This window comes from Apium graveolens, chromosome 6 (assembly GCF_009905375.1).
Source record: "Apium graveolens cultivar Ventura chromosome 6, ASM990537v1, whole genome shotgun sequence".
NCBI lineage: Eukaryota > Viridiplantae > Streptophyta > Magnoliopsida > Apiales > Apiaceae > Apium > Apium graveolens.
The window spans coordinates 255,174,406-255,189,535 of record NC_133652.1 but is presented as its reverse complement, the minus strand read 5'-3'; the positions used below and the strand labels follow the sequence as shown (position 1 = coordinate 255,189,535).

At 34.6% G+C, this 15,130-nt stretch overlaps 1 protein-coding gene across 1 annotated transcript; it reads right to left on the bottom strand.

Annotated features, from left to right (window-relative positions):
• Positions 1–9,384: 9,384 nt before the first annotated feature.
• Positions 9,385–11,708, bottom strand: LOC141665919 (uncharacterized). The gene is made up of 3 exons (XM_074471905.1): positions 11,568–11,708; positions 10,396–10,578; positions 9,385–9,699 (listed from the first exon to the last, which is right to left on the bottom strand). Exons 1-3 carry the CDS (start codon positions 11,706–11,708, stop codon positions 9,385–9,387), a joined length of 639 nt encoding a protein of 212 aa, XP_074328006.1.
• Between the last annotated feature and the right edge of the window lie 3,422 nt (positions 11,709–15,130).

Here is a 15,130-nt window from a genome sequence, read left to right as displayed (position 1 = left end):
AAGTCATTATGAATTTTTGAATAAATAAAAATTCAAGGAGTTGAAAAATCACAAAAGTCTAGGATCTTGATTTGTTCGTTAATCAGAAGGCTCTGATACCAATTGTTAGGTCCCAATGTGTTTGTAGAAGGGGGGTTGAATACAAACGGTACCAAATAATCGAATAAAATGCGGAATAAAAAATGTGAAACAAAATTCAAGTTAAATAAAAATATTATTAAACTTGAAAGGTGTTACAACAACTGTATCGATTACAAGGAATTAATCTCAAATTAATTATCACAAATCTAGAATAAATTCGACATGAACTTTTTCTATTTTTGTAATAAAAAGATTCAAATGCTAAACGCAATTTGAGATTAAGTTCTAGGGATTTTGATCCGCTAGATTGTTACACAAGAACAAGATAAATAATTCTAGTGGTTTGGATTTAACATTAACAAACTAGAAATTGATCTTGAATTTCTGCAGATAAAAGATGATATTTTTCAGAGGCGGCTGCTTTCTTTTTGTTCTTGTCTTGATTGAGAGATTATTTAAAGAAAAGTCTTCTGCTTCTTTTTAAATCAGCTGAGTTAATTGAATTGGAATGACAATCCTTTAAGCTTGTATGACTTTCGGTAGGACAATTGAATGAACTAGCAAGACAATCTGAATGAACTAGCAAGACAATCAGAATGAACTAGCAAGACAATCACCCTCCTGATGTAACTTTCGGTATGACAATGTAAAATGGCCTAGCATGACAATCGGTATGACAATCCTGATTGTCATGCTAGTTCATTTTCAATTGTCTTGCTGATTTAAAGCTTAAATTTAATCCAATTAAACTTCTGAAAATTCCTAAAATTCCTAGAATTAAATCAGAATTAATTAATCAATTAATTCAATTAATAAATAAATTATTCTTCGCAGATATAATTTATTTTCTTAATTAAATTAGATGACTTAATTAATTAATAGAGAATTAATTCTAGTCTTGAGCAGCAACCATTCTTCTGTAAATCTTCTGAAAATCACTGAAAATTATGAATCAATTCCACCACTTCAACGTTGACACTCGATGTACTGTCTGGTTCATGAGTGACTAACTTCCGTGACGTTTCTTCATGTCTTGACTCTGACACTTTGATTTTCTTCAGATTAAATCCTTGTAATTAATTGATACCCTGACGAGATCTCTGTCACTTGATTAAATCCACGATCTTGATTTATATCACTGAGGCATGATCAACTTCTTGAACTTCTTCCAGTGAATTAACTCCTCAAGTCTGTAGATGAACCTTGTCTTTGAATCCTTTGACAGATATTACTTTGCGAGATCTCTCTGACGGTCGATCTACTATTTACTTATTACATTCTTATTTGAGTTGAGTTGAATCCTCGAATATACAAATAGGTCTATGACATATGACTTACACTCCCCATCCATGGCAAAACCAAGTTGTCCAAGACGTTCAATCAAATTGATCATCTTAAGTACATGGTCATTCACGGATGATCCCTCAGACATCCTACAACCGAAAAGCTCCTTCGATATCTCATATCGAGCTGTCCTCCCTGCCACATCATACAACTCTTGTAGATGCATAAGAATAGTGTGAGCATCCATATGCTCATGCTGCTTCCGTAGCTCAATGTTCATGGAAGCTAGCATGATGCATTGAGCAACATTTGCATGATCTATCCACTTACGATACACAACATGTTCATCATTATGTGCATCGTTAGCAGGTTCAGTAGGCTTAGGTGAATCAAGCACATATTCCAGCTTCTCCACCCTGAGAACAATTCTCAAGTTTCGAAGCCATTCAGCAAAATTAGGACCAGTCAACTTGTGAGCATCTAGTATACTCCGGAGTGATAGTGCAGAAGACATAACGAATATAGTAAATCTGTGAATGATAAACACATAACAACACTTAGCAAATATTCAATTTCATTTCAAAACACTATATGAATTGGGTCTTTATTCATAAGTGGCTCCCACTAGTTTATCTAATTTATACACCCCCTAAGTCAAAATTAGGCATTCATAATGCTAGTGGGAATAGGGATCCTACATTCCATTACACAACCTCGGCTGTAGCACGAAATGTCATGTGATGTTCAATAGGCAGACAACTCTTGTCAATTACATCTTATGTTATTCCCTAATATAATTTTAGCCTCTTGAATAATTGAGTCACGGCTGTGGCACGACAAACTCAATATTCTAAGTCAAGTCTAACCCAACATTCCGTACAATTGAATCAGTCTCCAACGGCCCACGGCTGTGGCACGTAACGACCTTTAGATTCCAATTCAATGTACACATCTCTATGTAATAGACAAGTATTTCTTATTCGAAATCAAAGCCCTCGGCTGTAGCACGAAATGACAATGATTTAAAATATAAGAACCACTTTCTATCATGTTGGAAGGCTATGACCGACACAAGCCCGTTGTGTCATTGGCCAATTACTACTTGATATTATTTAATTTTAGAGGGATTATATTACGTTACAATCATAATCATATTATAAAGAGATTCTTCCTTTTAAATTAAATATTTCAAATCAATAATCGATAATCAGATGATTCCCAGATCGGGTGGAGCATTGTTAAGAGGCGTCACTTAATAACCTTTCTTATAGATAGAAATCTGTTGTTGACAGAATCATCCTTTCTCTCAAAATTGAAAATTCATATTTAATTACGTGTTTCATAAACATAAGAATCTCATGATTGTATTCATAATATTATTGTCAAGGCAAGAAATGATTCCTATTCTAGATTTTCTAGAGCACGCCTTATATTGATTTAAGTTCACCTAAATCTATCATCGCATGGTAAACACAGGCATATATCTCATATATAAAAATAAATAAACAAGTAAGCATGCAATTAATATCATGTCACATATTGATATAATGATGTATGGATTTATTATAGCATTTAAAAGCAATTAAAATAATTAAAACATGCTTTAAAACACTTTCGGGAATATAAACAGTTCAAAAATTTTATATAAAAAATATTTGACCACTCCATTAGATCCGTCTCGGAAAAACGAATCCAACGATATATTGCACGCCCAAAACGGAGTTACGAAACTCCCAAAAAATCAAATTTAATGTGGACATACGGGCTGTAACGCATGTACGTAATGTGTTACAACACTGTTGAGCCATTTATGCGTGTAACGCATTCCGTAAATACGCAACAGTGTGTAACGCATTCACAGAATGCGCAACACACCCCCCCGCCCCGCGTGCGCTGCACGCGCCTGCAGCAGCCGATAGCAGGTTTTCAATTTTTTTTTTCCACTTCCTGCCGTGATTGTTTGCTTCCTGCTGCTGTTACAATTTAGGAGAGTTAACCCCCTTTCCATTACTCCCTTATTAACCAGCAAGCACTTTCTCATTAGATTTCTGTTCGAAAAGAGCATGAGAGGATCGGCCCATTACGACATCTGCAATCTTGTAGGAATCAGGGACCAGACCATCACAACCATTACTAGCATTGAGTCTGTTCTCAGAAAAGGTAGTCATCTCGACTACAGGCTTGTCAACCCTATTATCCTGAGTCATTTCAATCAACATAGGAGCAGCATGAAAAATGTGATTATGAACATCAAAGAACATCATTGGGCCTTCTTCATCAGTCACCATAGGGATATTGTTATTGGTAATTAGGAATTGTGGAGGGAATCCCTCCATGATGTCAGCAAAACCAAAGTTTGGAAGTATGGCCATGGAAATAGCTAGTCCCGTATCTCGATCTAGATAACATTACAAGTTTTCAAAAGTACCAGGAACTTCAACAAAAGAAGAGACATTCTCCATTCCATAATTAGCCATATATTCCGTTGTTCGATTCATGGTGACAAGGATAACTTACACCTTTCTAAACATTAGCCCCAGAACAAAGTTATTAGCATGCATCGTGTTGAACTGAAGGACAAATTCCTCTAACTCATGAGGAGTAAAGGCAACCCCCTGGCGATCAAGAACATCAAAACCTCTATGTTAGTCATCTCTAAGTGAATTCCATGAAAACCCTGCTTCCATGCCTTAATAATGTCTGTTGTGCAAGACATACCTTTACATAACAAGACTAAGTCATACTGAAAACCCTAAGGATAAGTTGTATGATAATCTATATTTGTAATTTGTAATTATATTACTTGAGTCTGTAAAAATGTTTAGTAGATTAGACTGGAGGATTTTTTTGTGAACAACCTTCAAGCTAAGAAATAAATTATGGAAGAAGATCAAAACCTGTTCATGCCTCAGAGAAAAGTGTAGCAACTTGGATTTGAATAATTCTGTTCTAAGTAAAATGTTTTAAGTCAGATATCGACAAGTCACAAATCAAGGGATATCGAGAAGTCTGTTGAGAAGTCCAAAATGACTTGTAGCGAAGTCTTAAGAGATATCAACAAGTCAACATGCATGTAGAGATCTCGGATATCGACAAGTCAAAATGTATATATAGAGTGAAGGAATTTACGGATGAGTGGAAGCGTGAAATAACAATTATTCCGTAAAAACCATATACTGCACATATAGAAAAATATATAAAAGGGAAAAACTGAGGAATCGAAACCATACCTCGTGAATCGAAGCTTTATAAAATTGGAGTGCTAGCAGTTGCTCCTCAGTGTGTGAAGCACTCTACCGGTATCCACCAAGAACGATCCTCTTCGATGAACCTTTTTATAAAACTAAGTTTTTATAAAAATGGAGTTTTGGAAGAGAGAGAGAGAAGAAGAAGATGGAGGCTAGGGTTTTCACAAAACCAAAATTGTGTGTCGTATTTTATGAGCCATCCATCTCATTCTATTTATAGGACTCTCCTAGGGTTTTATAATATATCTTTATATATATTAACCCCCACATTTTATCTTCATAAAATGCTTTAATAATAATTAAAACTATTTTAATCATTATTTCTTTTTCTTAACTATTTAGAAAATAATTCTCTCTCTCATTTTTCATCAAAGAAAATATTCTTTTATGGTGTGACCCTGTAGGTTCAATATTATGCCGGTAGTAGAAATAAATAATAATAAACTTTTTATTAATTATTTATATGAATATTAAAATTCACTAAATATAATTAACTGATTAATTATATTTATTCTACATCGTGAGTGATACTTCTCAACATATCGTGACTATCCGGATAATATGAATTCACTGCTTAGAATACCAAGAATCTGTCAGTGAATAATTACCGTACAATTAACTCCTTCTACCCTCCAATGTCCTGATTAAATACAAGGCATGGATCTTGTGTCAAGTTTATCTAATTTAATCATTTGCTTTCCCACTTACTATGCTCAGTTCTATGTAAATTAGAAACTCCTTTCTAATTTCATTCACTCTGGCCAGAGATTCCTGAACTAGCATAAGTGGATCAGCTTTGAACATTCTCTTCCTTCACTGGAAGGGGTAGATCCTTTATTGATCATACACTATCTTCGTGTACAAATTCCTATACCCAGTAGAGCCCTAATAATTGTCCCTGGAGACTAAGAACTAAACCAAAGCATAGTTCAGTGTACACAAGATGACTATGATGACCTCAAGTCTAAGGATACTTGTGACAACTGCTGACACGTGAGTGAACTCTATCAGTTGTTCAGCTGTGCGAGTCATGTTCAGTGAACTTAATCTATAATAAGCACCTACATACTAGCTATAGTGTCACCACACAAATGCCTATGAGAACAGACATCCTCCTGAAGGGAGCAAGCATAGTATGTACCAATCTTTGCGGATTATTAATTACCAGTTAGTAATCCTATGACCAGGAACTATTCAAGTTTAGAGTTATCATCTTTTAGGTCTCACTATTATGATCTCATCATAATCCATAAAAAGCTTTACTCTAAACTATGGTACATCTTATTTAAACACTTAAATAGATAGAGCCCGTAATAAAAACAAAACAAGTCTTTTATTAATATCAATGAAATCAAAACAGATTACACAAAAGTTAATCCTAAATCCTCATACGAGATTGGACTTAGGACATATCTCTTTCATAGAGAACTGAAGATATCGACATGTCATTTCTTCATGTAGAGATCCAGAGATATTGACAAGTAAAAATCTTCATGTAGAGATCTAGAGATATCGATAAGTCAAAATCCTCATGTAGAGAACTCAAGATATCGACAAGTCAAAAGCAAATATAGAGAACTGGAGATGTCGACCAGTCATTCTACATGTAGAGAATTAGAGATCTAGACAAGTCAATTACACATATAGAGAACTCAAGATATAGATAAGTCTGTCGATATGTCACTTCTCTACAGGACAAAAAGAGATCTCGACAAATTACCTCAAATTCAGAATACAGACAAGTTCAAGATTCAAGATTATCAGTCAAAAAATAATTCATTCACTGAATTAGAAAGACTACAAAAGCAGTTTGAAGAATACAAGATCAAGGGCCAAGATTCATTGGACAAAGGATGGTCACATACCTACAAGATTCTGCACAGATTTGCTAACACCAGAAAAGGAAATTGACAAGATAGCTTTAGAAACCGTGTTAGTACATTTTAGTGCAAGTTTTGTAAGCCCATGTTCTTGGTCTATGAAGCATGCACGGGTTCTTAAATTAGATGAAAACAAAACAAATCTAGAAAATCTTGTATATTCTCTCAAGATTGGTATCTGAGTTCTTATTTCTAAGAACACATGCAAAACAAATTTGATTAATACAATCAAGTGAGTTTTGATAAATTGTGTTGTGTATTTTTTGTCTAACAATTTATCTCTACAAGTTTATATTTGCTTTGTTCATTTTAAGCTAAATACTTCCAAAAGAGGATTAAAATCCAAGAAACACATTCACCTCCCTCTGTGTTATATTTCTTTGCTCTCAATATCCAACAATTCCCGTATTTGCTCCCCATAATATAGCCTAAGACTCCACCATACCCTTCATCGAACCAACAACTCCCCATAATTTTACACCTTTATCATTTCTTAGTAGGGCTCCTATACCATTCGAGTTGCCATTTTCAAGCCTGTTTACAGAGCTTACATAGTGAACATTGATTTTTACTAAGCCAGCCTCAAGAACTAACCATGCATAATCCATATTATGAGAGAAAATACAAAGGAAAAGAAAAAAATTGAGAGGAGATGCAAGGGAGAACGATGACTGTTGAGAAGGGTTTGATATCCAAAGACGCATATATATAACCTAGGTATTATGCATCTAAAGAGACCATTTTGGGAAGATTAAAAGGTTTTGAGCTATCGCTGCAATAAAATTGGCTCAATGGAGTGTAATTATGATAGTTGTCTAGCCATACATATGTATTAACCTCGGGAACAAACATGTGCATGAGTATATCACCTAGGGCCTATTAACCCTTAGATACATTAAAGAGAAAATATGACGTAAAGATAATCCACATGCCCTTTGGTGTCTATCAAAACATATTAATACCCATCTAATTAGTTTATGAAATTAGATTAAGAGTATTAATTTTGGAAAAATCTGGGAGAGCCAACAAAATCATAAGTCTAAGAAAAAAAGTTCGGGCCTTAATTGTCTAACAAGCCCAATCAAGATGAAGCCCAATCACACCGACCATCAAATACGAGATTTGACCCCTTCTCAAAGATTTGATAGAATGACCCAGGCCCTATATGGCAGAACCTAGCTGTAAAAGGGACGGTCCTTTTTTAGAATAAGGTCCGCTTTGAAGCCGTAAAATATAGTCCTAACGACCTAAGCCTGATCATACCAATATTCCACTAGCACATCTCTATTCACCCCTATTTTTGCTAGCGAATCAAAATTCAAGTGAGGATTCTCCATTAAAAGGTCAAATATTCTAGAAAACGAGTTGAGAGATGGGAAGTAAGATTCAAGTCCATTTTGAATTTCATTGATAGCTTTAGCGGAGTCTGAGCAAATGACATATTTCTTAGTTGTCCAACCCTTGTCTAACAGGATTTTAGATATATGCAGAATTCTTTAATTTCTGCTTCACAGCTATTGGACGCTTGAATATGACCTAAAACCGCATAAACAATTTTTCCTGCATTATTTTTTATCAATCTTCCAATGCCTCCCTGCAGATTTCCTTTAAGATTTAAGTTCCAAGATCCATCCACCGCACTGGTGTAGTCAAAGAATTCCATCCTAGGTGTCCAGTATCTAATAGACGCCCTACGAGAATGAATTCCAATAGTACCCATATGATTAACCTTCCAAATAGGGTCTGGAACCATCTCCTTATCACTGCTAATAGATACCCACTTCTTAATTCTCATAAAATCAGAATTTCAATTTCTTTGTTACTAGGTATACATCTTCCAAAAGAAACTTCATTCCTTGATATCCATATAGTCCATAAAGAAGCAGCCACTTTAATACTCCAAAGCCTATTTTCTTGAGAAGATAAGACACATTTTAAGAGTTAAAATAAGCTCAAGTTTTGAATTTCTTCCAGTTTCTCTGATAAATTTCCACAACTGACCTATATAATCCCATATTGTCCTTGCTAGATCACAATTCCTGAATAGGTGGTTTATAGATTCTTCCCCCTTTTGACACCATGCACATAAATGTGAAATTGTGGGAAATCTCTTATTAAGAAAGATTCTGGTAGAAATTATACATCTCTTTTGCTTCCACAGGAATACCACCACCTTTGGTAGGACTCTGTATTTCCATATGATACCCCATTCCTTGTCTATATTTTCCAAAGGGATGTCTTCAAACATGTATTGAACAAAGTTGTTGGTCTTTAATTTACCTTTATTAGGTATGCACCTCATTTTATCAAAAGATTGATTAGTTCTAACATTCACCAATAGTCTATGCAATATTTGAACATCACCTTTCTCACTGGCTGATAAGCGTCGACTTCAAAGGTTATCCATGGAGTCACTATTATACCAAGCTAGTAGAAAAGATTTAACATTGGAAAAATTGAGGCAAGATATATTATACAGATCTTCAAAATGGTCTCTGAGAATACCCCCTTCATGCCACCAGTCTTCCTAGAAGAGGGTACGTTGACCATTTTGAAGATGCCATTTAAAACATGTATTATTTAACAAGTTACCCACCTTATCTTCCTTCAAAAGATTGATGATACTTCTCAAAGTATAAGAACTGTCATTACCAAACATCAAATTTTCCATCTTATGAGTGAAAAGAGGACCATACCCCTGGTTAACAATTTATTCCATAGCTAACCTCTTTTAGAATACGCCCTTCATATCCATTTAGCAATCAATGCCAAATATTTTAACTTCAGCGAGACAATGCCAAGTCCACCTTTACTCTTAGGATCACAGACCTTATCCCAACTTAGAGGATGAATTTTGTTATGAGTGCTTAAGAAGCACCCCGGAGGAATCGTCATCTGAGTTTCTCCAACTCAACAAGAATCTTATTGGGGACCGATAATATGTTAAACCAGAACGATGGTATGCTGTCTATTGTCGCTTTAAGAAGCACCAATCTGCCAGCAACCGACATGTGATCCGCTTGCCATTCTTCCAACTTATTTTTTACTTTCACAACAAGCGGATTCCAATATAAATATTTAGATGGATTTGATCCAATAATATCCCCCAAATATTTCAACGAACCATGTTCTACTTTGCAGCCAAGAAAATTAGTCCAGTACTTTAGAGTCTCCTCAGTCTCACCAAATCCAAATATGCCACTTTTCTGGAAATTTATCTTCAGGCCAGATAAAATTTAAAAGAAATGTAGAACTCGCTTAGCTCTTCTAATAGAGTTAGAATCATTTTTTATAAACATGATGACATCATCCACAAATCGCAGGTGGGAAATCTCAGAGCTACTACGAGAAAGAGTAATACTTTCAAAAATCTTCATACTCGTGGCCTTATTTAACAATTTAGCCAATACCTCGCCTATTATGTTGAAAAGAAGAGGGGACATAGGATCCCCTTGCTTTAGACCTTGGGAAGGACTAAACTCTTTACATGGAGAGTTTACTATGAAAAATATTTTATGAGAATACGAGAGATCTCAGAGATTATTTTAATCCACTGGATCCATTTACTATGAAAATTCATATACTGGAGAGTTTCAAAGACAAAATCCCACTTGACGGTACCTTCTCGAAATCTAATTTCATAATAACTCCTTGACTTTCTATTTCTTTCATAGCCATGTAAACCTCACCAGTTAGAAGAATGCAGTCAGACATCCGTCTACCTTGTATGAATGCTGATTGAGAGTCTTAGATGAGGCTGTTCATTATATTTTTCAGTCTTAAAGCTAAGACTTTGGTAAGTAGCTATATTGATGCATTCATTAGACTGATTGTCCTGTAATCTGAAGGACTAGTTGGGCTTAAAATATTAAGAATTAGGGTTATGAAAGATAAGTTTGCACCTTTAAGGATAACATTAAAGCTGTGAAGTTATTAAACATTTGAACAATGTCACCCTTAATTGTGTTCCAAAGTGTTTTCTGAACACCAGCATTGATTTTGTCTGGACCTGGAGCTTTATGAGAATCAGTTGCCCACAGTGCATTACCAATCTTCTTTTCAGATAATTTTTTGATTAGATTTGCCTTTTTTCATTATCCAGCTTATTGAGCAGATAGTTATTAAGAGAGAATACATCTACATGATCTTTCTTGGTAAGTAATCTGCTGGAGTAATCAAGGAACACTTTTTTGATGACTCTTGGATCTTCTTCCCAGTATTGATTAACTTGAATTCCCAGAATTGACTTCACCTTTCTTCTTCTATTAATAACCTTGTGAAAGAATTTTGTGTTCTTCTCCCCATTAAGCTGCCAATTTATCCTGGACTCTTGACAGAACATTTTGGCTTTATCTCATATATATAATGAAGATCCTCTGTAATTTTAGTTTTCTCTTCTGCATCATAGTTATCAAGATCCGCCCACTACTTCTTCGCTTCAAGCATCGCGATTCTCCTATCCACATTTCCAAACATAGACAAATTCCATTCCTTTGTGCATACTCTCAGCTTCCTGATTTTCCAATGAAGGTCACTAGAATTGAACCTTTTCCAGCCTACTTCCAGTATTTTAACCAATGATTCATCTTGTAACCAGCAGTTAAAGAACTTGAAAGGTTTAGGTCCCGAGCTCCAACACTTATTCTTCAACAAAATGGGCTTGTGATATGAATTTTTTCAATTAAAAGCTTGTAAAAACCAGGAATGAGCTAGGGAACTTGTAAAGTAGGCAAGAGCCCTGTTTATACGACTTTTCCTATTTGTTGGACCAAACCAGGTAAATGAATCATTAAGTAAAGTTATGTCAATGAGATCATTTTTATTGATAAATTCAGTGAATTTTTGAATATCATTTCATATGTATTCACACTAATCTCTTTCTAATTCATCTAGAATAGAATATATGTCCCCAATCATGAATACCATTTCATCTCTCCGTCCCCGAAGTAAGGAGGATATCTCCTCCAAAAACTCTAGTTTTTGAGCTATTTTTAGGGGCATACACATTTATAGATGAGAAGGTGATATTGTTGTTCTGAGTAGGACCTACTATTTTAATCCAGTTCATGTTAACCTTGCTCCCTCTGACTTGAAATTTATCTTTGTCCCAAACAGTGAGAAGCCATCCTGAAAATACAGTTGGAGGCATTTCTACCCAGTCAATATACTGCCCCAATCCAAGCTTTATAATGTCTCTCTCCTTCCATTTTTGCATCTTTGTCTCTTGTATGCATATAATAGAAGGCCTGAAAACCTTGATAATCCTGGAAAAATTGACCCTATTACTGAATTTAACTACACCTCTGCTATTCTAGCTAAGAATAGGACCAAAATCCATTAAGGTTAAGAGTGAAAGAGAAAGAAAAACAATACTTATTGTGGCGCCTTCCAAACCCGAGTCTGAAGTTTGGGGTTCACAACACACACACACCATATCTAAACCTGTTTATGAAGATAATATATATGTAATGACCCTACTTACCATAATCCACGGATCGCAATAGGTTAAAGTATGAAAACTAGCCACCACCTTAAACTTTTATTAAATCATACCAAATCCCAACTAGTTTAACTTAGAACTGATAGTGAAAGCATTCTTACAAGCTTACATAACTCAAAACTAAACGTAAAGCTCCTGCTATCTCAATCCAACTAAACCTGGAATCATAGCTCGCACACTGGAATGGGAATCCTCACTAATAACCATTTCCTTTTTAACTATAGAATAACATAAACATATTTGTAAGAGTAAGCTAACTAGCTCAGCAAGTCATAATAGCAATAACTGAGGTTAAACAATGATCAATTGAAATGATTCAGAAGAGTCAATTTTCTTGTCAAGTAATCATTAAAATTGGATATTCATTTTAAATTTTAAAACCAAGGTTAGGCTGCTGATCAGTCAACTAACCCCGAGCAAGGCACACAACTCTGCTCTCTATACTGGATCCAAGGAACACACTGGCCTAATATGACCACGAATTTGGTCTGACCATGAATCTGGTTCATATTTATAAAACCATCCCATTCCAAATCAATTAAATATGATAATCATTGTAATTCGATAAAATAGAATCATAACTAACATTGATAAAGAATTTATCTCAGAGCATAACACATTTCATAGGTATCACCAGGGTATATCAAGGTGTAAATATGAAGAACGGCTTCAAGCCTGTTGAAGAATCAGGTATCTGATGAACAATGGTTCAATGATAATACAAGGTATAGATCTTTGATGTCATAGGGTATTCTAGGGTATATAAGTTTCTGTATGCTCAAGTAATTCTATTTCAGTATTTGGTATATGGTGTAAATATATTTTTGGAGTAGTATTGTATTTTTATAATCAATAGTTAGTGGTTTATAAATAATAAGGCTTACAACTCAAGTTCAATGATGAGATCAGGGTTCAAGGTTGAATAATTTAAGCATTTACAATATAAAACAAAACTATTTTGAATACTAGCAACATGTTATGAGAGAATTCAGAAATATTTATAATATATCTCGAGGAAGGTTCGGAAGTACTTGCCTTATCACAGATGATTTCCAACTTCACTTGCATTCATTTAACGTTTCTATTCAACACCTGCCTATCTTTTTTTTCTCTGCCTCTCCTCTTCTCACTGATCACTTGCATTCTTTTTCTACGCCTTGATTCTATTTATTGATCACCTGGTTTCCTTTTCTATGCCTCGTTTCCTATGCTAGAAATTATAATTATCTATTAATACTCAATCTAATATTATTCTAATCGTCACATAGACGTCATAAGCTTTAATCTATCTTTCGTTTCATCCAAATCCGGTTTACGGATTGAAAGTTATGACTAAAACAGTCAAACGATAAACACATAAGCATATAACACCTTAATCAGATAGCACATAGCACATATCACGTAAGGTATTCGATAAAAATTATTTTTCAAAGAAGATTCAGGGTTAAAATGATGTTCCATGTATTTAATACGAATTTTTGAATATTTTTCGGAATTAAAATGGGTCATCGAATCATTTTATAATTAAATGATAAGCTACGAACACCCGAATCTTACTTTAAAATCATTTAATAGTAATTATCGAGCCTTTAAAATAATTTAAAATAATATTTTAAAGCTCAAAACTATTGCTGCTAATTCTAAGTCATGAGTAGGATACTTCTGCTTATGAGGTTTCAGTTATCTAGACGCATATACAATAACTTTATCATGCTGCATCAAAACATAACCTAATCCCCTTGTGAGAAGCATCACTATAGATTACAAAATTTCCTTGATCATCTAGAAGTGACAAAATAGGTGTCGTGATTAATCTCTTCTTCAATCCTTGAAAACCTTCTTCACATTTTTCATTATATAATCTTCGCTTTTTTCTTGGTAAATTTCGTCCAAGGTGTCGCAATCTTCGAGAAATCTTGATCAAATCTTCAATAATACCGCGCTAATCCTAAGAAACTTCTTACTTCTGTTGGTGTTTTTGGCCTTTCTCACAATTCCCAAAGCTATCCTTAAATACTCTACATGGTCCTTCGTTGATTTTGAGTTAATCAAGAGACCATCTATATGCATACGTACAAACTTATCCATATACTCTTTAAAGATTCTATCCATCAAGTCCATAAATTTTGCTGGTGTATTGGTCAATCCAAAAAAATATAATTAGAATTTCATAAAGACCGTACTTAGTTTTGAAACCTGTTTTCAGTATGTCCTCAGGTTTAATCTCCAATTGGTGATATCTTGATCTCAAATTAATTTAAAAGATACTTTTCTCCTTTTAGCTGATCAAATAATTTATCAGTTCAGGGTGACATATACTTGTTCTTAATAGTAAGTTTGTTGAGTTTCTGATAGTCAATACATAATCTCATGCTTCCATCTTTCTTCTTAACAAATAACACTGGTGCATCCCATGAGGACACACCGGGTCTAATCAATCCTTTGTTGAATAACTCTTGCAATTGCTTTACTAGTCCCTTCATTTCAACCGACACCATTCTGTACGGGGCCTTGGACACTGGTTCTATTCCAGGTGCTAAGTCGATCGCGAACTCTATTTCTCTATCTGGAGGAATTCCTGGTAGCTCGTCTGGAAACACATTGAGCACTTGAATATATTCAAGTTTTGCTGGCTCCTGACTTCTATCTATTACATAAGCAATAATTTTTTTAGCTTGAATCATTAATAAAATTTCTTTACTTTCCTTCGACCTCTAAATGTTATCACATTCTCATTCGGTATCTTCAGACTTATCTTTTTATTATGACAGTCTATCTGAGCATCACACTTAAGTAGCCAGCCCATTCTTAAAAGAACGTCAAATTTTCCTATCTTAAATGGTATCACCTTAGCACGAATTTATTGCCCGAAATCCTCATCTCACAGTTGATACACACTTGCTTAACATATACACATTCCTAATTTACTAGTTTTATAGTCATGATCTCATTTAATAATACAATTGGGCAATTCAACTTATCGGCAAAACTTGGAGAAATAATGATCGAGTTGCTCCCGAATCTATTATTACTTTAGCACATAAAGAATTCACAATAAGCATACCCGCCATCACACTCGTATTCTGAATAGCATCTTTCACGAACATATCCTAAACTCTTGCTCTTGGAGACTTATT

What these genes read in the sequence shown, in the direction of transcription:
- LOC141665919 (XM_074471905.1), bottom strand. Translation starts at nt 11,708, where the DNA reads ATGCAAAAATGGAAGGAGAGAGACATTATAAAGCTTGGATTGGGGCAG. An exon ending in TTCAAGTCAGAGGGAGCAAG is followed by an intron (nt 10,579 to 11,567) that starts GTTAACATGAAC and finishes TAATGAAAAAAG; the next exon opens with GCAAATCTAATCAAAAAATT. An exon ending in CTTTAATGTTATCCTTAAAG is followed by an intron (nt 9,700 to 10,395) that starts GTGCAAACTTAT and finishes ATAAATTTCCAG; the next exon opens with AAAAGTGGCATATTTGGATT.